Raw genomic sequence first — 22,368 nt, 5'->3', positions numbered from 1 at the left:
CAAAATACTTTTTCATAGCTGTATATATTTAATAACAGGTGCATTAATAATATTAATCAATAATTCTCATTGATTATCACTATCAGTCGTAAAAGTAATTATAAATGTCATTATTTTTATGTCTGATAGTGTTTAAGTATTTATTTATATGCAAATTGTGTCATGAGAAGCGATTGTGTGAACAGTTTTATAAAATAATACTTTCTTTTAATATTTTTTTTTTTTTTTTTTTTTTTTTATTGTAATATTTTAATTTATTGGATATATAAATTTGCACGATCGCTTCTAGGCCTTTGCTCACATGTAACGTATTAGATTTGTATGTTAACTACTAAAAATATTATTTTGATTAATTATTGATAATTATCATCACTGCCAATCGCGTTATTTTCGCGATTATTTTAAAAAATTTTATATCTGCGTATTTGAATGCCGCAGTGCTGATATAAGATTTTAAAAATTTTTAAAAAATATGCACGTCAAACAGTAGTTTGATATATAAAACAAAATTCAAGTGGATAATTATTTTGGTTATTATATAATTATAAGTATAGACACCAATAATGGAAATGTAGTGACTGAAATTTTTTGAGTTTTTCAAATAGTAGAAAAAATAAATAAAATGATTTTAAAAAACATAAAATTATTGTGTGTGTTTTTTTATCCTGCTATTAATAATAGTGTGTGCTGAGTTATTAGTTAATAAAATAACAAGACAATGATTTAATTATCACAGATATATTTTTTGCAACAAGTACTAAGATGGACAGGAGATATTCTATTTAAATAAATAAACTTTAAATAGTCTAATTAATTATTTCGATTCCATAATGGATATCTTAAAGGGTATGTACATTAAACAGTATTAATAAATTATCTGTATAATATATATTTTTTTTTTATATACGGTCATTTTGAATTTAACAATTAGATATAATTATCTATACAATAACATTTTTTATAATTATTATTAATCCATTATTTATATATACATATATTGATAATTAATATATCTGGCACATATGTCAGTTTTGAACATGAAAGATCTATACAAAAATAAATATATAATATATATATTTTTTCAAGCACATTCCGGACGATTAAAAGTCTTTCTTCGTTTATTCATATATTTTCTCCTTGTATTTATTATTATTATTATTATTATTATTATTATTATTATTATTAATATTATTATTATATAAATAAGTCTCTCAGTGGACCGACATGATAATCCTCGATACGATATGATAACTTGCACATTTAATCTTTATTCTTTATTCTTTAATTTACTTTCTGCAATCGAGATTTTAAAGCATCAGAGTAAAATAAATTATTATTTATTTTTTATTATTATTATTTAAAATTTAGAGGCACGCTAAATAACTTTTTTACTTTAATACCAAACATTTTAATTATTTAAGCTAGTTTTTTAATTATCCAAAATAATTGCGTCGCAAATATTTAAAATAAATATTTTTCTTTTCTTTTATTTTGTACATCACTAATTTTTTTTTCTTTTTCTTTTTATATATATTTAAATACTCTAATTCTGTTTATTAATATTTAAATCCTAAAGTTATAAAAATATACAATTAAAATCTAAATAAATAAATAAAACAAATTTTATTTAAAATAATATCTTATTTTAAAAATTAATTTAACGATTTTAAAATATATTACGTAAAAAAATTGGAAAAAAAAAAAAAAAAAAAAAAAAAAAAAAGTTAAAGGAAGAAAATGTTGATAAGCTCTAGCTTTAATTTATTAAATAAAATAATAAATGCCTAACGTTATTAATCTAAGACTAGCTCTAATTACTAATAGTCAATACTGTTGTTGTTGTTGTTGTTGTTGATGTTATTAATTCATTGTAATTGTTTCAGTTAATGATATTTACTTAACTTTTTTTTTTTTTTTTTTTTTTTTTAATATTATTAATGGCATTTAATTATTGCCAAATAACTATTCAAGTAAGAAGCAACTCTAGTACTCTTACATTTTACATATATATTTTATTCTATCTATAAAGAATTTATTATTTAAATTCTATAGGAAAAATTCAACGATAAATATAATTTATATAATTTTTAAATATTTGATATTTCGATAAAATCAAATTATTAAAATTTTTAGCAATATTTTAAAATCAACTGTTATATTAATTTAAACTCCATATATACCCTGTTAAAAATATATATATATATTTTTTTTTAAACGTTATAGGAAACGTGCATGTATTTATATTTTTAAAAGTTAATTAAGCTTTGTATTATTTTAATTATTAATTAAGTAGTAAATGAATTATTTATAACTCAGCGTCTAATAAATTATATATTTTGAATTGCTAAAAAGTTTCTGATTACTATTGATTATGAAATAATTATTAATAAACGGTAATAAAATTATGATTTTTTTCTGGGTACCCAAACGGGTAATTTACTCATACTTTTTCGAGGACTTTCTTCTCTCTGATACGCATCAACGTACGCAAATCTAATACAAAGTTTATCAACTTGTTCATCGCTAGAACTGAATCTCGTCATTACCCTCTCGCCACGATACTCATCCCCATCATCTCCATCATCGTTCTCCTCTTTTCCCCGATCGAAGCTAATCTGTGGTCTCAATCTTATTGGACTGGAAGCTCTGGTAACCGGGGCAGTGCGGCTACCAACCGCAAATGAATTTCTCAGTGGAATTTTACTAATTCCCTGGTTATGATTGACATCCAGGGTGAAATTCCTCTTGAGTCTTCCCCGCTCGGGATTGTAGTCTGGAACTTCTAAACTGTGTCTCTTAAATTTATCCTTATAGCTTTTAGTATCAAAAAACTTAATACTGTAGCTAGCAGAGTGTCGTTTACTTTTGTCAAGGACTCTAGTCGGTGGAGTCATACGATTTTTATCACGATCCATAAATGATCTTTTTTTATCATCAATTATTTTGCTACTTCCACTAAGACCCTCACCAGTGCTGCTCAGTCGTTTTCCAATAGTTCTTGATGGATATCTTTTAGCTTTCATATCATCTTCCATCGACATTGAATGACTTTTATCTATTCTCGTGTCATCAAAACTCATCGACAACCTATTACCAACCATATTACCTATACTTGATTTATCAACACTCGTTGTTCTTCTCAGACAGGTTTCATGCAACGGATAGTGCATTTTACTTTTACCTTTTTCTAAATTTATTCCACTACTACCACTACTACTACCACCAGTACAACTTCCTCCTCCACTAATAGAGCTGATATTTCGACGTGATTTATTTCCATTGTAATTACCAATACGTGAATTCCGATAAATAATATCCTGTAGATTTGGAATTTTTGATGTACTTTGAGATGATGACAATTGTGCAGGAATTCTAACCCCAGTGTCGACCAAAAACTCGTCATCCAAAAGAGTCACCGGTATCTCAGGCATCGAACTAAAAGCCCAACATGAATTATGCTGTGCAGCATTTGTTACAGCACGGAGAGCAGCAAAATTTGGCATAAGTTTATCATTATAACTTTGCGTACTTTCACGTGGTGTAAAATAATTATTTAAATATTTATAAGGATTATAATTATTAATATCATGCCTAGTTTCATCTTTACGGGTTAGTAAAAGTGGACTTGTTAGTGATGAGGTGTCAAAATAATTTGATTTTTGGTGATATAAATTACAAGAATTCATTTTAGATGATAAAGACTCCCGACAAAAGCACGTGGGCTCATTATTTTTGTATTCTGGCTCACAATTACCGGGACTTGACAGGGGACTCGGATAAATAAAACTTTTGTAACAATTACACGGGTGGTGATTAGAAATGTCTGTTTCTTCAGAATTATTCGACCCAATTATAGAATTTGGATTTATTATCGACGACATTGACGATATTGACGACGATGATGATGAAGATAACGACGATGATGAGGGCGTCGAAGATGTACAACGGTCTATTTTTTCCCATAAATGTGTTAGTAACATGCTGTTTGAAGTTAAACGAGCCCAGCTTGATGTTAAATCGTCGCTGGACGTACTAAAATAATTATTTAATTAGTCCATTTACACGGTTCCCAGTCACTTATTAGACTAACCACTACCAATTGTCATTAATTTATTATAGATTATAAGCTTTGGAAGAAAGGAATAAACATGTAAAGGATTCAAATTGGTAACTTACCTGGCTTTTGCTAAATCAAAACTCCTCGTCGTTTCTGTTAAATAAATATTTAAATACATTAAATTATTATTTGTATTCACAAATAGTACATATATATAAATAAGTAGACCGGAAAAGTAACTCACGTCTCGACTTGAATGTCGTTGAATCCGTTATTGGCATTGAACCTGCCTGCTTAACTTTTTGCGACGACATACTGCAATTAATTATTTAAATTATTATTAATATATATATATAATTAAAATAATAATAAAAATATCGTACGTTGTTTTAGGTAAATTGTCAGTCAAAATTCCAGATTGTTTAGTATTACGTAGAGTTGTTGTTCCATCACTGGTAGTTAATCGTCCAGTTCCTGCGATCGGTGATTTTTTTATTACTTGTTGCCCAGTTATCAATTTACTTGGTATAGTTGCCATTATTTTATTTTCCTCTTCGTATTTTTTAAAATCTTCATTGTCTTGTTTGTTTGATTTAATCGAAGACTAAAATATAAATAAATAAATTAATTATAGAAAAAATTAAGAATATAATAATAAAAATACTTACTGATTGACCTTCATGACGTACATCGATTTCGTCTAGCTGACGTATGACACTTGTCAATGCAGAAATAACATCACGATCTTTTTCATTATTCATTAAATTACGTACACTCGACTCGAATGACGACAAAAGTTTTTTATCCGATGGCAAACGTAAATATGATTTTAATGTTGGCAATAAACTTACGAGTTTAAGCCGAATATTTGCTATTGGATCGTCTGAAAGACTCAGTACTACCGTGTAAAAGTGTTCTTTAAAGTACATTGACGAATATAGTGACATTGCTTCAATCATCATTCGAATAAATAACATTCTTATGTAGCAACTTTTATTACGTGCAAATTCACTGTACAATTTATTCCTCAATTCAGTTCTTTGAATTGGTTTTAAATTGTACCGAATAAACACTAAAAATGTTCGTCCAGCCGCTAATCTTACAGGCATAGGTCTCTGTAATTTTATAAACTTTTATTAAATATTTTATAAATTTAATAAAATATTAAAATTTTTATATCTACCGCGTTCAATGCACGATTCAAAGCCACAGGCACAAAGTACGTATATATATAATCACTTGGAAAACATTTAGGTAATATTTCTAATTGTTGTAATATTAATTTAGACAGTCTCCAATTATTCGTATTGAAAATTTCATTTTCACATTTCATTAATGCCTTTCCCAACTCCAAAACTGATGATGATTCCTTATAAACAAATAAATAAATAAATAAATAAACTTATAAATAAATAAATAAATTACTAAAAAATAAATATAAATATTTACAAGCTGTTCCATTCCCAGTGCATGACTTTGAGTTAAAAGTTCTAATGTTATTGATAATTGTGGTATCAAACCTTGTAACACTTGTTCATGATCGTCTTTTAGTAGTTTTATTAATTCATTTCTTATTAAATGATTTTTTGGTCCAAGAATTTTAGCAACCTGTTTAAATAAAATAAAATGAATAATAAAATAAAAAAGAATAAAAATGAAAAAACAAGAAAAAAAAAATATTACCTCGTGGATACCACAGGCGATAGTTCGTCTAACCAAATAATAAGGATCAGCAGAAAGATCAGTGAATGTTGGTAAAAGTTGATCAACATCTTCAGCAGTAGAAGCCGCAAAAAGAAACATTGCCGGAATATTAAATGCACAGAGTCTACGACACTCAACATAATGTTCAATAACAGTTTGATTACTGGTACATGTATTAACACTAGAAAATTCATTTTTATTAGTAGTATTAGAACAAGCCGTTGCTCCAAATTCTGTTTTATTATTATCTTTTTTGGGTAAAATTCCCACTTGGGCTAATTGTTTAAAAAATTTAATAAGCCAAGATTTTTCAGATGTTGATAATGATTTTTCTAGACCAATTGCCAGTTTTCCAAACTCCTCGGCAATTGTACACATGACAGTTACATCTGATTTTAATGCATTGTCGCATGATTTTTTAATTAGCGGTGATATGGTACTTTTGATAACGTCTGCATGTAAATGAGGTAGTAGATAAACTATTGTCTGTACAGATGCGTGTCTCACGATACTCTCTTCGTCACTCGCGAGCTCTACAATCGATGGCAACAATGCCGATTTAACTGATTCAGGACCCAGTCCTTCCGCAACAAAACGTAATTGTAAACATATACATGCTCTTACATCACTATTTACATCTTGACACAGTGAATGAACTGTCGGTAATACTTGTTTTTTTATTCTAAACAAAAAAAAAAAAAAAAATAATAAATAAATAAAATAAAATAATTATTTATAAATTAAAAAACTTACAATTGTGAATTAAAACGTGTACATATTTTTCCCAGCAATTTACAGCAAATGATACGTGAACTGACTGGTTGTGATAGTTGTCCTTTACTTATTGCTACTTGTAATATCTAAACAATAAAAAAAAAAATATATATATTTGAATATAATTTTCATTATTTACAATAATAATAATGAATGGGTGTTTGTGTTATAAATTTTACTTTTGTTACCTCACGCTTGATGACTTCACTGGGTAGTAACTCAATAACATCAAGCAAGGTCTCCAGCCAAGCATCAGCTACAACTAAATAAAATAAATACACATATGCATATAAAATATTGTACTTTTAGATTAACAACTAAAAAAAATAAAAGTTATAATAATAATAGTTACCTTGATCCTTGCTGTCGAGTGAATTTAAAATGCTTTGTAGGAATGTCTGTGTAAATGTTGAGTGACTGACAAGTCTTTGTTCTAAAATTGTTTTGAATGTTGAGGATGCAGCGACGTGAAATTCTGTTGATGCTGTAGGCAGAGTCTGCTGCATCTTGGGCATTAATCTTTGAATACATGTTTGGGGATCTCCAACCAACAGGCTTGGTAAAGTTTGTATTACACTTAATTTCTGTATATCATCACCTTTTCTGTATAAATAAAATATAATTAAATGTAAATTTAATTTCCGTGTTAATTTAATTCAGTACCATGACCTTACTCAATTAAAACTTGACGTAGTAATACGAGATTTATTTTAGAACAAGATTTATCTATTGGAGTATTTAAATAGCCAACTAAATAAACAGGATGTTAAATAATAATAACAACAATTTATTTATCTAATTATATAAATCTCTCGCTTCCGGTCTTTTAAACTTTAATAAGTAATATAAATAAAGAAAATGTAAGTTAATGATTTTTTAAAAAAAAGTATAAAAATAAAATGAGAGTAAAAATTTTGATGTTTGAGTATAATTATTACAGCTATAGTAATATGTAGTATGTAAAGAGTAAAAAGAGAGTAAGAGATAGAGATAGAGATAGAGATAGAGATGGAATTGGAATTGGAGACACTAAAAATTGTTGGTACGTTTTACGTTATTTTTAGCTGGGTTAGAACGTGCCGTAAAACGCGACGTTTTCTTTCATCGATTGCATCTCTTACACTAGTAACTAGTGAAAAAAAAAAAAAAAAAAAAAAAAAAAAAATGCAGAGGACAGATATGTTAAAAATATTTATAAAAACAATAATGATAATAAAAATAATAAAAATATGTATATATAGTGGAACTCACGAGTCAATTAATTCGTCAAAGGGAGCTTCGCCTCCCTCTTGCCACATTTTTATTTTCATTCATCGTATTGTACACTTATAAATTAGTTATCACGATAACACTAATACGATAAATTATTATTTTTTATTAGAGTAACAACGAAAAAAATTAAGTATTTTAGTTGCACATTAATATATAAATTAATAAACGTAACCGATTACAGTGACAATAATTATAATTTATAAACAGAAATATTGGTTGGATGTGACAACTAACATCAATGAACATCAACTAACAGTCTGACAAGGTATGCGCTATACTACTGCTATTATGCACTCAATAATAACAATCACAACAACAATAATAATAATAATAATAATCCGAATAACGACGAAAATGAACGATTACAGTCGATAATACCCGAATGTTTGTCAGCAGTTAGCACAAGTGCCAGAAGCGCTAGAAGTCTTCCGGAATTGTACCGGAATTATACGAAAACTTACGAGTAGGATTTGTTGATTTGTAGGACTAGTAGTAGTAGTAGTAGGAGGAGTAGGAGGAGTAGGAGTAACGAAGGTTCTCGATACAAATTTACAGATATTCAAAGTTAATTATTGGTACGGAAAAAAAGGCGCGTTTTATTTTAAATACCTTCTACTCCTTTTTACTCATACCTTTATGGGGATTAGATTTATGCGATTTATGTGGAGAGCAAAAGAGGTATGAGGTATGAGTGAGTCACACGATGACTAATGATTCACCAGATGACGTAAATCTGGGACCTTGAATTATGCATGCAGGATTTTTATTTAATTGTATTATGTTGACGATTAAAAAATCGTGTTTCGCGTCTTTTATTTTACAATAAATAATTTATCGTTAAAAATAGATCAAGATTATTATTTAAATTATACTTACGATAAAATATGTAGGGCACGATCTAGTGGCTTTTTGTCGAAATTTGTATCTAATGTATGTCTTTTTATTTGTTCATCAGTCTGAAATAATAATAAATGAAATAATAATAAAAAAAATTTTTTATTGAGTTTTTTAAGTTTTACTTACACGTAACTTTTGTAAAAGTGGACGATCTAATTGTAAATCAATAAAATCTTCAATATCAGCCATTTCTTTAATTTTAATTGCTCGTATCCTATCTGTCAATTTCTTAAAATTAACCTCTGAAATTAATTATGGTTAAATTAAATTTATTATCTATAATCTATATAACTAACGTCATGCATTAGAAATAATTGAAATAAAAAAAATTGTAAGAGAAAAACAAGGGTCTTACTTTTGGCCATATTATATAGCTCAACAAAAATAATCTAGGTATCGTCGATTTTATAATTCCGATTCCAATTTAATACGATTAATTAAGAAAATTTTAAATTTCAATGGACCTGATGTAGGTATTACATTATTCGACTGATGCATAATTTATAATTAAAAAATATAATAAAAAAAAAAATTTGTTCAACAAATTATAACCTTTTATTTAAAATTCACCTATTATTATATTATATAAAAACAATAAATTTATTTTTTAGCTTTAAAACGTGCAAAAAGTTGATACTGAATAATAAATTTTAAGTTTTTTTTTCACCAATTACTTTTTATTATATTTTGATGTATAGATTCATTTAAAAATATTCATTTAAAAGTTTTCCGTCAAGTTTACGAATATATATATTCAAACTAATTTTAAACAAACTTAATCATTATATTGAAATAATATATTTTTCTTTTATCTTGTTTGTTTTAATTGAATTTTATAAAATGTTTATAATTTTATCAGTAATTATAAATATGATAGGAATAAATGTAAATTGTGAAATAGTACCATTTGATGAATTATTTCCTGGTGATACATTTAATTTAAATGATTTAACTTTAACGTCAGTTAACGTCCGTGGTAGCATATTTAACAGTTACAGTGATGGGGTAGATTTTATTGACAATATTGGTAAGAAATTTAATTTAAAACCAGGTGATGTTATCGATCAAAATTATTTAAAAGAATTAAAACCAGAAAATACAACTGATAACTTGTATCATTCTACAAGCGTACCACTAACTTTGTTTGATTATACCAATTGCTATCAATATAATAACAATCAATTGGTTAAGCTTGAGTACGATTATAAAAATTCTTATGGCAAATTAAATTTATTTCAAGAAATGGTTGAACGTAAAAATTATGGAGTCGATCATAAATATTTGAATAAAAATTATAAATGTCCTAAAATAACTCTGTTCACAATTTCAAGGACCAAAATCACCAGGCATGCCATCATCTTTAAAAGTTATTAATTTAGATGAATTTAATAATAATTATAAAAAATACAATGTTTTTAAAAATATAAATATTGTATTGCGGCTTACAAATAAAACAAATATATATTACATTTCTCATATGGAATATGGTGATTGCTTATTTCAGGTATAATTATTATTCATTTAAATAATTCGACAAAATTATTATTTATATATCTAAATTTTTTTTTATCAGACATTAATATATCCTGCTTCAAGTGAAATATATCAAGTAAATAATTTACATGTAATGCCAGTACACACCGGTAAAATTATATCAGCAAGTAATAATCCAACTCTCGAGAATTGGGTAAAAAATTTAATTACTACCACTTCTTATACTATTGGCGATAGTCTTATAAATCTAAAACTCAATGAAATAGAATTAATTTTTCCTATTATCAATATGCTTAATAATAATAAAGTATTGATTAATTTATACGTTAATCAATTAAATTAAATTTAAATAAATATTTAATTATCATTAACGTTGTGTATCATAAAAAATAAAATGAAATAAATAATTTATAATTTTGTTGATAAATTTATTATTGATATAAAAGTTATCATTATAATATTTACAAAGAATATAGAGAGAAATAATAATACATTTTATATTTTTGTTTTATACCTTAAGATTAATCAATTAATCACTAAACAAAGTAATCGTTCATAATTATTATTATTGTATGAAATAATTTTGTTATTATATATGTGTAAACGTAAATGTCATGTTACATAAATCATTATTTTCGAAATGAAACTTAAATAAAAAAAGTTTTAAATATCAAATAGAAAAGTATTGTTTTGATTATTATCATCATCATAAAATAAATTTATGCTTATCATATAATATATTTATATATTTATCGATAATTATCAATAAAAAAGTTAATAATAAGATATTTTTATAATTTTTAATATAATATATTTAAATTAGTAGTTATATTAAGCATGTGGAAGCACCCTGAATCATACAAATAATAACAAAAAACATAATTGTCGTTAAATTAATTGAGAAGTCTCTTTTTTTTTGTATTCAACTCACTGATTTGATTTACGTAAAGTAAACTAATAATGAATAATAATTGTCACACATATAAATCCATTCTGTCCACTACGACCATCGGGGCTAATTCGGACTAGGTTTAGTTACAAGACTCATTTATTACAACGAGTACTTTTGAGCTCCTTATTAAAAATAATTTATTTTTTATTTTTTATATATTTACTATCTCTAAACTACTTGGAGATAATTTATTATTTATTATTATCTTTATTTATTAACACTTTTACGTTTTTATTTATTAATAATAACTATATATTAAACTTAAAAATGTTAACAAATAATTAGCCAAGTAGTTTAGATAGCAGATAAATTTAAAATAACGATAATAATAATAATAATAATTTAAACATAACTCTCGTCGTCAATAATCGATCGAGGATAGCCAAGATGTCTTGTGGTAATGGGAGCTCGCGGTTGGGGCGGAGGTCGGTAAGGTGGCGGGGGTGGCAAAGACCGTGATCTACCGGTGATTTTGTGTCGATCCTCAAGACTCATGTGCACTGGAGGCAGATGCCTCAATCGGGGTGGCAGTGGTGGTGGAGTATCAGGCCATGTACGTGTATCATCATCAGTCTCATCACAAAATACCTCAATTGTTTCAGATTGTTTGAATTTATAAATATCACTACTCTTTCGTGTACTATAAATTTCAGTTAATGTCTCACGATTTCCATAAATATTATTATTTTCTAATCTAGTTTCATGTTTAGTCAATACTTTTTTAAATTCATACAAATCTCCAGTTGAGTGATAGCTCCCATTTTGTGAGGAGGACACTGGTGATTGATCACAACCAGAAGAAGAATAGTCTGATTTTATTTTTTTTAAATCAAAACGTTCTTTTTTAAAATCATAACTGTGACTACGCTCTGATGAGATAGTAGACTCACCAGTAGAACTCTGTTCGGAATCGTGATTAGAGATACGACTTTCAAGACATGAATCTCCATTTTGTTGTTGTTGCTGTTGCTGTTGCTGCTGTTGTGTTCTAAAAACAATTTCTTTGCAGTTTTCTACATTTTCTTTTATAGACGCCTGACGTAAGTAGTCACGACTGAAAATATCCTTGTCGTCAAAACGTTCTTTGCGTTGATCGTCTTCTAGTTTAGTTCTAGGAGTTCGTTTAAGTTGGGCACGTAGCCAATCTTGTCGTTGAAAATTTGGATTTGGATAGTTAAGTTTGTCATCGCGACAAAGTTCATTATTCTGTTGATTTTTGGTAGCAGTTGGACTTGAGGTTGTCGTTGTCGTCGTTGTTGGTGTCGTTGTTGGCGTCGTCGTTGTTGTTGTTGTTGTTGTTGTTGTATAACTATTTAGTCGATCCTCCCAGCCATTGTAGACACGAATATAAGATTTATTGAGACACTTGTCTTTGTCTGCTGATGACTTGTCAAAACTTGAAGTTGATGCATTTACTGCAGAGTCTTCTGAGCCGACTGGTGATTCGGGTATGAAAAGTTGACAATCTGACAATGTCAGTCCTGAATCACGTGACAGTGACATGTGATCCTTGCGTGGAGGTTCTGTTAAATCCAAACTGTCCAACGAAAGCCCACCTGCTACAACCAACAAATTTATTAATATTTATTTCATTTATTAATTTAAAAAAAAAAAAAAAAAAAAAAAAAAAAAAAAAATTTAATGAAATATTTATTGATTACTATTACTCACAGTGTAAACTGTCAGTGCTCTCTTCAGCTCCGCTGTCACTGCGTTCCTCGCCAAATAGCTGAGTCACAGCGTCACCAAACAACACTTCACAGTGACGAATCAACATCTCTGTAAGTGCTGGAATGGCACGACTCTGATTGACTGTCGGATTTGATGACCAAAGAAGACTTGGTCCACAACAGACGCCTAAATTACTTGCACACATCAAATTATGCTTTGAACGACGGGCTATGTGATGAAGCACGCACACCAAATGAGATAAAAGAGTGTAATTGGCTTTTGGCAGTCGATCAAGAATGCTAAAATAAAAACAATATATATTTATTTAAAAAATTATCAATAAATAATTAATCAATCAATTAAACAAACAATCAATCAATATACCTTTTGATAGTCTGTACAGAATTTTTTGATTCTAAACTGGCCATCCAGAGTGGAAATAAATGAGACGTAAGCAGTGGATCGGGTAATGATCGTAAAAAATCTTTTAGTAATGCAGCAACGGCAATAATTGGCGCATCTTCTAAACAACTTGAGTCGCCAGTTGATTCAATTTGATCTCGAAGCTCTCTAACAATCCGAACGTTTGCTGACTTACGGAATATTCCTTGAGTAAAAGGACCTTTTGCAAATAATTGCTGAAGCATCACTAGTACTGGTTTAGGTAAACCATTTTCGTCTAATCGTGATAAATTAACACCAAAAATACTCGGATTTAATGACAATGATCGTCTAAGTAATCCAGTGATTTTTGATTTATTTTTTTTTATTGGTGACTTGAGAATTGGTCGCAAAATAAAATGACAAGTGTCATGGCCACTTTTGTTGCAGTGCTCCAGATCAAATCCTTCTTCAGTTGACAGTGTGTGTCGTAAATTAGAGAGCTTTATTGCAAAAGGCCTCTCATGGCCTATAAGAGGGTAAGGGGCTTCGTCAGCACAAGTTCTTGCCCAAAGCTGAAAGGGGCCTTGAAGATCCAATAGTCTGGTCGCTAGACTCACGCATGTCGCGGCTGTCATCTCTGAGCTCACCATTATTGTCTTGCACTAAAATGTATTAAAAAAAAAAAAAAAAAACAAATAAATAAACAATTGGTGAAAAAAATGAAAAATTTAACAAGATAAAGAAAGAGGACTTTAAGTGTTTTGTGGAGAAAAATAAAAAAAAAAAACCACAGTAATTTCTGACATGAGAGGTCTTGGGTATAAAGAGAAAAATATAGATAAAGCTTTGAGATTTTATATAATCATTGGCATTATACTTACATATTCTGTGTTTGTGTCATTGTCGTGATAAACAACTTGGATATTGGTGTCTGGTGGTTCTTTCAGACTTTCTTCCCGTACCAATTCTGTCAAACGTCCCCACCATAAATCTCTGGCAGCTGCAGTCCTGTTTAAAATAATTATTAATTATAACTTGAGTTGTTATTATTTCTCAGATTTAATTAACATTGAGTAGAAAAAAAAAAAATAATAATAATTGACATGGAATATGATGTCAATGAAAGTGTGTAATATCAAAGGGTGATTAAAAAAGAAATAAAATAAAAATAAAAACGTACATGAAGGTTGCAACAACATTTGTCGTAGGCCAACCGAGAACAAAGCTTGTTTCTTGAGATTTGTTCGACTCAGCAACATCTTCAATGTGTCCTGCGGTTAGCCAAAGTTCGCTCATCTTCACTGTCTGCTTGAGTTTAAAATTTCCACCACTTCGTGCTTTGGCAATCAACAGCAGATCCGAGAAGAGAAAAAGATGCCGGTCTTGGGACTGCATACCCGTGGTAAATTGTACTGGCGTCTCCAGTAAAAATGTCCGTGGTGATGATTTTGTCGCTGGTACTGGTGAGTTGCTGATATTCTGAAGATTTTTTTGTGACAATGCACGAGTCAGTCGACCGGGATTTGGTCCATTTCTTTTACGTATCAGACTCTTCATTTTCTGTTTAATAAAATAAAAAAAAATAAATCAATTTTAATTTTTTAACATTTACGTAATTATTAAAAATTAAAACAAAGTTCAGAATGTGGTGTTAACAAATGCTTATAGTGGATTATTATAATGATAATAATAATAATATAATGATATTGTGGATGTAAAAAACAATTACAATATAACAAGATCGCCTATAATTCTAATAATTACGTTTATACAGCTGACTAGATGTATGCATATTAATCTCACGTAATTATTATTTATCCGGTTTAATCATTTTTATTTTTTTTAAAATATAAAAAAATAAATAAAATAAAAATATGTTTTCTTTGAATCAATAGCTTGTGGGTAATTTTAAGAATCACATAATATTTAATAAAAGTAAATTAGTATGCAAGTAAGTAAATTTAAATCTTTTGGAAATGGTATAGCTATAATGGTATAACCACCGAGAGTGGATAGGTCATGGTGGTCATGGTATTATGGAGTTTTAAAGTGTAAAGTAAGACGCCCGAGGAAGCATAAAATTGCAGAGACCCTTTTCCTCGTACGTGATGCATGAGAAGCTTCAGCAGTTCCTGCTTTTGCTCCTGCTTCTGTTGTTGTTCCAGCAGAAATTCCACGGTTTAGAACGTTTATTATAAGGAGAAGGATAAAGAAAAAACAAGAAGAAGAAGAAGAAGAAGAAGAAGAATAAGCACACACGTGGTGATTGCAAAAACACGAGATGTGTTCTTAGAAACGATAGAGACTTTACTTTTGCTACGACAAATAATCCGTAAAGGACGTTACGCGTATAGGCAATTAGGGCTAATCGTTTTCTTTCTTTATTGTCTTAAGTCTTATTTTTTAGTTTAATTTAAATTTGTTTTTTTGCACAAAGATCAGTCAACTTACCGTCGTGAGGACATCTCGCTCATGTAAACGCAGGTTGTCGCCCGGAAATAGTTCTTGGATGCGGTGAAGGTCACCCTCAAGTTGGGCACGTTGAAGAACTGCGCCGCTGGTTATGTTCGTTTTATTATTATTATTATTATTATTATTATTATTATTATGATGATGATGATGATTATTATTATTATTATTATTATTATTATTACTATTAGACTCTATTAGTGTACGTGCTTCTTGGCCCAAGTATCGCTCGTACTCAGCGAGCCTCTGAACCTATAATCAGAAAATATAATACTCAAGTTATTAACTATAATAAATTATAAAGAGATTAGAAAATATTTTAAAAATATATTGACATATTTGACAACACAAGTTCTCAATAGTAGGTGGTACATACATACATACATACATATAAATTTATACACACGTGATTGATAGTTATGCAAATATTTGTCCAAGTAAAAAGACCGGGTAAAGTTTGTAAGAGAATATGTATAAAGATGGATCAGTTGACTGCTCGATTACCGGCAATCAATCATTTTGTAGTTGGGATGTACTTTTTTTTCTTTTAATATTTATTTTTACACTAATAAAAAATTTTATTTACGTTGTTGCTGCACTGAGAAATTACTTAATCATCACTTGCACGATTTATTACTCAATACGGAATTTAATGGATTTGATATATAATAAATTTTTGTATAGACATATGATACTGGAACGAGTGTCAGAAGAGTAATACAGACGATGTGGTATATACATTTTTTATGTTAATACTGTGATTCATTTATTAATTTACTCATAATTACAATCGAAGTTTGTTGTTAATAAAGACATTTTCATTGATAAAAAAAAGAAATAATACTAAGTTCGAATTTCGTTTAAATAAATAACTATCGGATAAGCTGTCAAATTTATAAAAATAAAATTAAAATGAGTTATTAACTATATATATTTGTTTAAATCTAAGATAAGATAAAATAAAAAACAAGAGATATTAGTGTTAGACAAAATATTAAACATGGATTTAATAGTATTACTTAATACAAAGGTATATAAATATTTTCTCTTTATGAAGCAACAATGCCTCAGGGTATTTCTTATCATTGTACGTATAATTTGTTCTTAATTTCAACCGTGTCATGAAGATGCAAACGCATATATATACTCGTATAATACAAACTGCCCTATGGCTATCTTTCACTTTTATTCATCCTTGTAAATTTATATACATACATACGTTTTCCTTTTTTCCCATCGTCATTATTGTCGCACGCTTTCATACAACACCGCTTTTACAATACTTATATATATATATATATATTTAATGTAGGGGGTCGAGAATTCATTGCTGCCGGGCGTTCGCACACTTTCACCATACGCATTCGATTCATCGAGAATCAGTCTCTCGAATCAAGAATAACGACAATTGTATACAATTTAATTCAATAGACATCTATATGAAAAAATTTAATAAAAATAACAAAAAACAAAATCAATCAATTAAATAAATAAAATAAATCATAACACCTTTGACGGCTAAAAATTTTAAATTCCCACGACAAAATGTCAAGTAGACTAGAAATTTAAATAGAAAGTTTTTTTTTTATTTATTTATTTTTTTTGAATAGATTAACAAAAAGAGTGTATGTATAATAATAATAAACAAAATACCAGTTTTGAATTATTGAAAGTTTTGTTGGTTGCGATCACATTTGTAGTCTGAATCTCGTGACGTTTTAAATATTTAAAGATGGTAAAAAAAAAAAGGACGGTATGGATTTTAATCCGTAATCCTTGTACCTGTAAAGGGTAGTTTGAATAATAGATTATTTTATTGTGGAATGTATGTAGGGTTGCGTCGTTTTTAAAATCTCGACGATTTGTTTAAATATAATAGCGAGATTTATTATTATAAACGCTTCTTTATTATAGACATTCCGATTTTTAAATCCTTTTATAAGGAAACAGATAATAGGATGATATTTTATATGATACTTGCTGCTGAATCACTAGTCACTTGTAATTTTAAATAAATCCATTTTTGTATTTAGTTTGATATTATTATTATTATTATTATTATTATTATTATTATTATTAATGTGCGAGTGTAAATAGGCCACCTGTGAGCCAAGAAAAATGACAGTGTTGAATCTCATTTGTAACGTATCTTCAATAGTATATATATACATCCAATGGCAAGTTGACTTATTACCAATTACCATTTACATAAGATGAATAACAGAAAAAATAATTATTAATACCGTAAAAATTTAGATTTTAATATTATTTAATAGTTATTGGATGTTTAAATTCGATATCAATTAATCTAGTCTTTGTACCTATGTATTATTTTTTGACTCATCATCATTTATTGTTATTTATGATTATTATTATTATTATTTTAATGACAGATATACAAAAACATCTGTGTTTATGTATACACTTCTAGTCAATTTAATATTTAAATTACTAATATTTTTAGCAGTTACAACAATTTTTTTTTTTAAGTATTTTTAAATATTGCGGTATTGCAATAACATCAATTAATCATTTTGATCGGTATTTACATCGGTTAAAAAAATTATATTTTAAGTAAATAAATAAGTTTTAATAAAAAAAAAATAATGATAAAAATAATTTTAGCATTTAAATGGTTATTAAACAGAGACTTGGTACGAGTTTAATATCTAATTATAAGGGAAAGGGACATATTGCTCTGCTGGCAGTCTGGTACTGTCATAATGCTGTGACGCAATAATAATACCAGGTAAGCGTATGTATACGCACCTGTCTCAAGTGTTACAAAATACACCTTTAACTCTCGTACCTCTCGTCCCTCTCGTCCCTCTCGTCCTTCTCGTCGGAGGTAAGGAGCTAGTATGGTATGATGGTATGATGGTATGATGGCATGGTAAATCATGCAGTATGTACAACAGTAAGACTAACTGAGTATGTAATGTAATCTAAGTATAGTGGCGAGAGCAGTTTAAGTCGCGAGAACGCGTTAAGAGTTAAGAGTTAAGAGTTATACATATACGCTCGTCATGATCTCCGTATGGATGGTGTAATACTCGCGGACAGGTACACGACTACACAAGTATGTGAAACACCTGATCGAGATGGATAGAGTTCTGTGATTGTAATGTAAGATAAGTATTATATATATATATAAGATATGATGCCGCAATAATGAAAGGTATTCGTTTTATGTATTCAATATTTATTATTATTATTATTATTGTTATTATTATTATTACTGTTTTTTTAATAATTTTTTTTAACAAGTAATTGTAAATTGGACAATTGTCTCAGTAACTTTTACTTTCAACTATGTCATTTTCAAAATGATCAATTACATATATGTATATAATAATATATTTTATAAAAAATATAAAATATGATAATTTATGAAAATATGTATTTATTTGCGAATTGCACGCACTCTCTGAAACAATTGACATTCTGAATTCTGACGTGCCTTAACGACCTTCACCCGCATCAGCAATCTCCAATCGACCATTTGTTTCTCAACCACTTACATTTTCTTCATCAATTATTATCATCAACATTATAATAATAAATATTATTACCATCACTTCTAACGGTTGCGTTTATTATTTCTATTGACAATTTTTTTTTTTTTATTTTATTTAATATTAAAATAAAAAATAAAAAAAAAATTTAGTAAATAAGTAATTGACATTAGTTACTATATACTACAGCGAAAGTTGCGAGTACGCGGTCTACTTGTATAGAGTATATATATATATATATATGCTGGAGAAAGAGACGTAGGTGGTCGTGCTTGGTGCTGCAGGTGGCTGACGATGACTGATGATGCAGTTATCGTTTTCATCACAAAATAATTTCGATTAACATTCAAATGGCATTTTTTTTAATCATCATAGGTATAAAATATAATTTAACTTTAATCACGATAACGCAAAATTGCTTTGTAAAAATAAAAAAAAAACTAAAGGATTTATTTATTTTAAAAATTTTACATAAAGTTTTATCGGTTGTTAGTATCATAAAATAAGAATAGCCTTTTTCTTGTCGATTTATTCATTGATCGGTGCGATGAGTCTTAAGATGGAATGCAGACTCTTGAGGTACTCTGGTACTTGCGCATGTGCCTGTTGCACGCGTCAGTTGAGGTAAATAAATGATTGATGTAGCAATGAATTTGATTGGTCTCGCGTGAGGTACATACCTAAGGCTAAATAATCTTAAGAGACGACTCTCTAGACATTCGATAGGAGGGATAGGAGGGATAGGAGGGATAGGAGGAAAGACTCATATATATTTTCTATAGTCTGCTCTAAACTCTAACCACAAAGTACTGCATGAGTGTAACTCTCATCGAAGACGTAACTCAAATCGCCATATCAACATGTATCAACATCTCAACATCTCAGCAGTACAGACTCATTTACTATTTTTAGTATTATACACTTATTGTATAACGTTTCATGATTGCTTTCTAATTTCTAAAATAAATTTACTGATAATAATTATCAGATTTACTTAGAAAATAAGTGCGTGATCGAGATTTAATTAAAATTAAAAATTATATATTAAGAATCTATAAGGGTTAACATGCATGGATATAATTGTAGTCCCGTTTTAAAGGAAGTTTTTTTAATAAGAGTGACTCATGTCTACTTGAGTATTTTTACAGCACATTGCTGTTAAGCGTATATACAGTAATTTTCACTTGTGTAACGGCGATCACGCGGTCTTTCTCTCTTTCTGTTATGTTGCAAATCTAATATAATAATATACACTGCTTTATATAATTTTGCGGTCGATAAATTAAGAACTACATTGGCCCTAAATTATTATCCAATTTTTAAAGTAAAAATAAAACATGTTTTTTTTTAATTAAATAATTGAAAATATATTGCAATGAAGATGGAATAGCGGAGAATTGGATACGGTAATGGAAATAAAACAATCGGTTATTGTTCTCGGAATACATTTTTAAATGACAGCTCTCGTATTTATTATTCGATTGTGTAATAATGAATTGTTTAAAGTTTCCTGTAAATTCCTAAGACTTGAGACTTGGATACTCTTAGCAATCGCGAGAATTGAGAGACTCAAAAGACTCAGTGAGTTAAGTATATATATATATATATATATACAAGTTGTTGATTTATTAATCAAATAACTCAAGGACATTTTAATAAACATGTATAAGTTTTTTTACTTTTTTAATTATTATGCCGTGAATAATTTTTCTACATATTTCTATTTTTTTTTAATTATAGTAATGTTAATATTAATATTAAAATGAAGATACTTTGCTATCATTAATTTTGTCGTCAAACGTCTTCCGCTGCAATCGTGTCACCTCATCTCACTTTGACATTTTTTTATATATACTCATATATTTAATATTATTAATGACATGAACGTCATCCATTAAAAGACTTAACGAATTCCACCCCCACAATCTCGGTTTTTTTTTTTTTTAAATAATAACTTTGCTGTGTTGAAATAAAATTTTAACGTCGGTGAAATATTTAGTAGCGAAAATTGAGTGTTTATTATATCACATTACATACAAGATCCATCATCTTATCTTTTTTAAAATTCGTTAATAAAAAAGAAAAATAAAAAAAAAAAAAAAACATTTATCTTTATAAAAAGTCAAATTTCTCATGAAAAAGCAATCTAAAATTAATAATAATTAAATAAATAAAAAAATGATTAGAATGCATCATTGCATCTTCTACGAAGAAAATAATCTCGGCGGTGATTAATTGTAAAACATATTGGAACGTTATATTCAGACGAGAGAGAAAGAGATAAAAAGAAGGAGAGAAAAAAATAAGAAAAAGGTGTAAGGGAGGAATAAATATAATGTATAAAGAATAAGAAACTATGGGATGATAAATCAGTAGTTCTCTCTCATTGGAATTTTCTTATTGCGTGGCTAAGCCATCTTGTTGACAGGAGTAATGGGATTGTAAATTAGGTGCGATATTCGGGGGAGTTTGAAAGAGCACATGCGGCAAACGTATATTTAAAGATAAAGATGCGAGGATATCCAATATCTAATATGTACTATAAATAAATAAGCTGAAGAATGAAAAAGGTAAACTATTGAAAGCTTCAAAAGGATCCTTAAATTTTTTAACTTAAATTTTTTTTTTATTCGATTTAACATCTTCTCCACCTTAAGATTTGCCTGACGAAGAGAATCTAGATATATGCAGAGATAATGTCCAGCGACAGAGCTGAGAGAACCGAAAGAACCCAAGTGGATGTCCTTGATGCACAGTAGTTAACCACTACTACCACTACTACCACTACTACCACTACTACCATCAATGCATCATGATAATAAGTGATCATTACCACCACTGGATAACCACCATTATCAACACCGATAGACTCAAGTCTCAACTTTTTATTTCTCTCCGTTTTATTGTTGTTATTATATTATTTTTATATTTTTATATTCTTATATGTGCTCATGAATCTTATTATTTTACTTATACATACGATAGCACGTAGTTATAGTCAGTTAAATCTGGGAAAACTCTAAACTTGCCGACAAACTATTATAGAATTAATAAAGATACCAGATTTGATAAATGAAATTTGTTTAACTGATTAATGCTAGAGTGATGTTGATATATGTTATATCATACAGATACAAAAAATAATGTTTAAAGTAATTAAAGTAGGAATCGAGCTGTAT

The 22,368-nt window shown here is 28.3% G+C and overlaps 2 protein-coding genes across 11 annotated transcripts in view; both read right to left on the bottom strand.

Moving 5' to 3' along the window:
* Positions 1-1,902: 1,902 nt before the first annotated feature.
* On the bottom strand, positions 1,903-9,136 carry LOC103573434 (serine/threonine-protein phosphatase 4 regulatory subunit 4-like). 4 transcript variants are annotated; one of them, XM_053740628.1, is made up of 14 exons: positions 9,060-9,136; positions 8,831-8,946; positions 8,684-8,763; positions 6,888-7,138; positions 6,724-6,797; positions 6,515-6,621; positions 5,741-6,443; positions 5,507-5,665; positions 5,241-5,426; positions 4,726-5,187; positions 4,441-4,661; positions 4,302-4,372; positions 4,177-4,210; positions 1,903-4,032 (listed from the first exon to the last, which is right to left on the bottom strand). In XM_053740628.1, the coding sequence occupies exons 1-14, from the start codon at positions 9,067-9,069 to the stop codon at positions 2,403-2,405; spliced, it is 4,104 nt and encodes a 1,367-aa protein (XP_053596603.1). In that variant the 5' UTR covers positions 9,070-9,136; the 3' UTR covers positions 1,903-2,402. The 4 variants fall into 4 exon arrangements, with proteins under 4 accessions (XP_053596603.1, XP_053596604.1, XP_053596607.1 ...); XM_053740629.1 differs by having other exon boundaries at positions 4,726-5,172; positions 9,060-9,134; XM_053740632.1 differs by having other exon boundaries at positions 1,903-3,435; positions 9,060-9,108.
* Positions 9,137-10,738: 1,602 nt separating this feature from the next.
* Positions 10,739-22,368, bottom strand: part of LOC103573433 (rho GTPase-activating protein 20) — a 104,008-nt gene continuing 92,378 nt past the window's right edge. For 4 of the 7 annotated variants that reach the window (XM_008552517.3, XM_014443458.2, XM_053740627.1 and 1 more), the window contains 6 exons: positions 15,657-15,926; positions 14,386-14,765; positions 14,087-14,213; positions 13,206-13,867; positions 12,822-13,120; positions 10,741-12,709 (listed from right to left, as the gene is read on the bottom strand). In XM_008552517.3, coding sequence (XP_008550739.1) covers positions 11,493-12,709; positions 12,822-13,120; positions 13,206-13,867; positions 14,087-14,213; positions 14,386-14,765; positions 15,657-15,926 — 2,955 coding nt within the window. In that variant the 3' untranslated portion in view covers positions 10,741-11,492. Of the gene's footprint in view, positions 12,710-12,821; positions 13,121-13,205; positions 13,868-14,086; positions 14,214-14,385; positions 14,766-15,656; positions 15,927-22,368 lie in introns of all 7 variants that reach the window. The other 3 variants (XM_014443459.2, XM_014443460.2, XM_014443461.2) reach the window with 3 other exon arrangements.

The sequence above is a fragment of the Microplitis demolitor genome, chromosome 7 (assembly GCF_026212275.2).
Source record: "Microplitis demolitor isolate Queensland-Clemson2020A chromosome 7, iyMicDemo2.1a, whole genome shotgun sequence".
Classification (NCBI taxonomy): domain Eukaryota; kingdom Metazoa; phylum Arthropoda; class Insecta; order Hymenoptera; family Braconidae; genus Microplitis; species Microplitis demolitor.
Note: the sequence above shows the minus strand (reverse complement) of the source record. Positions and strands in the feature narration are given on the sequence as shown.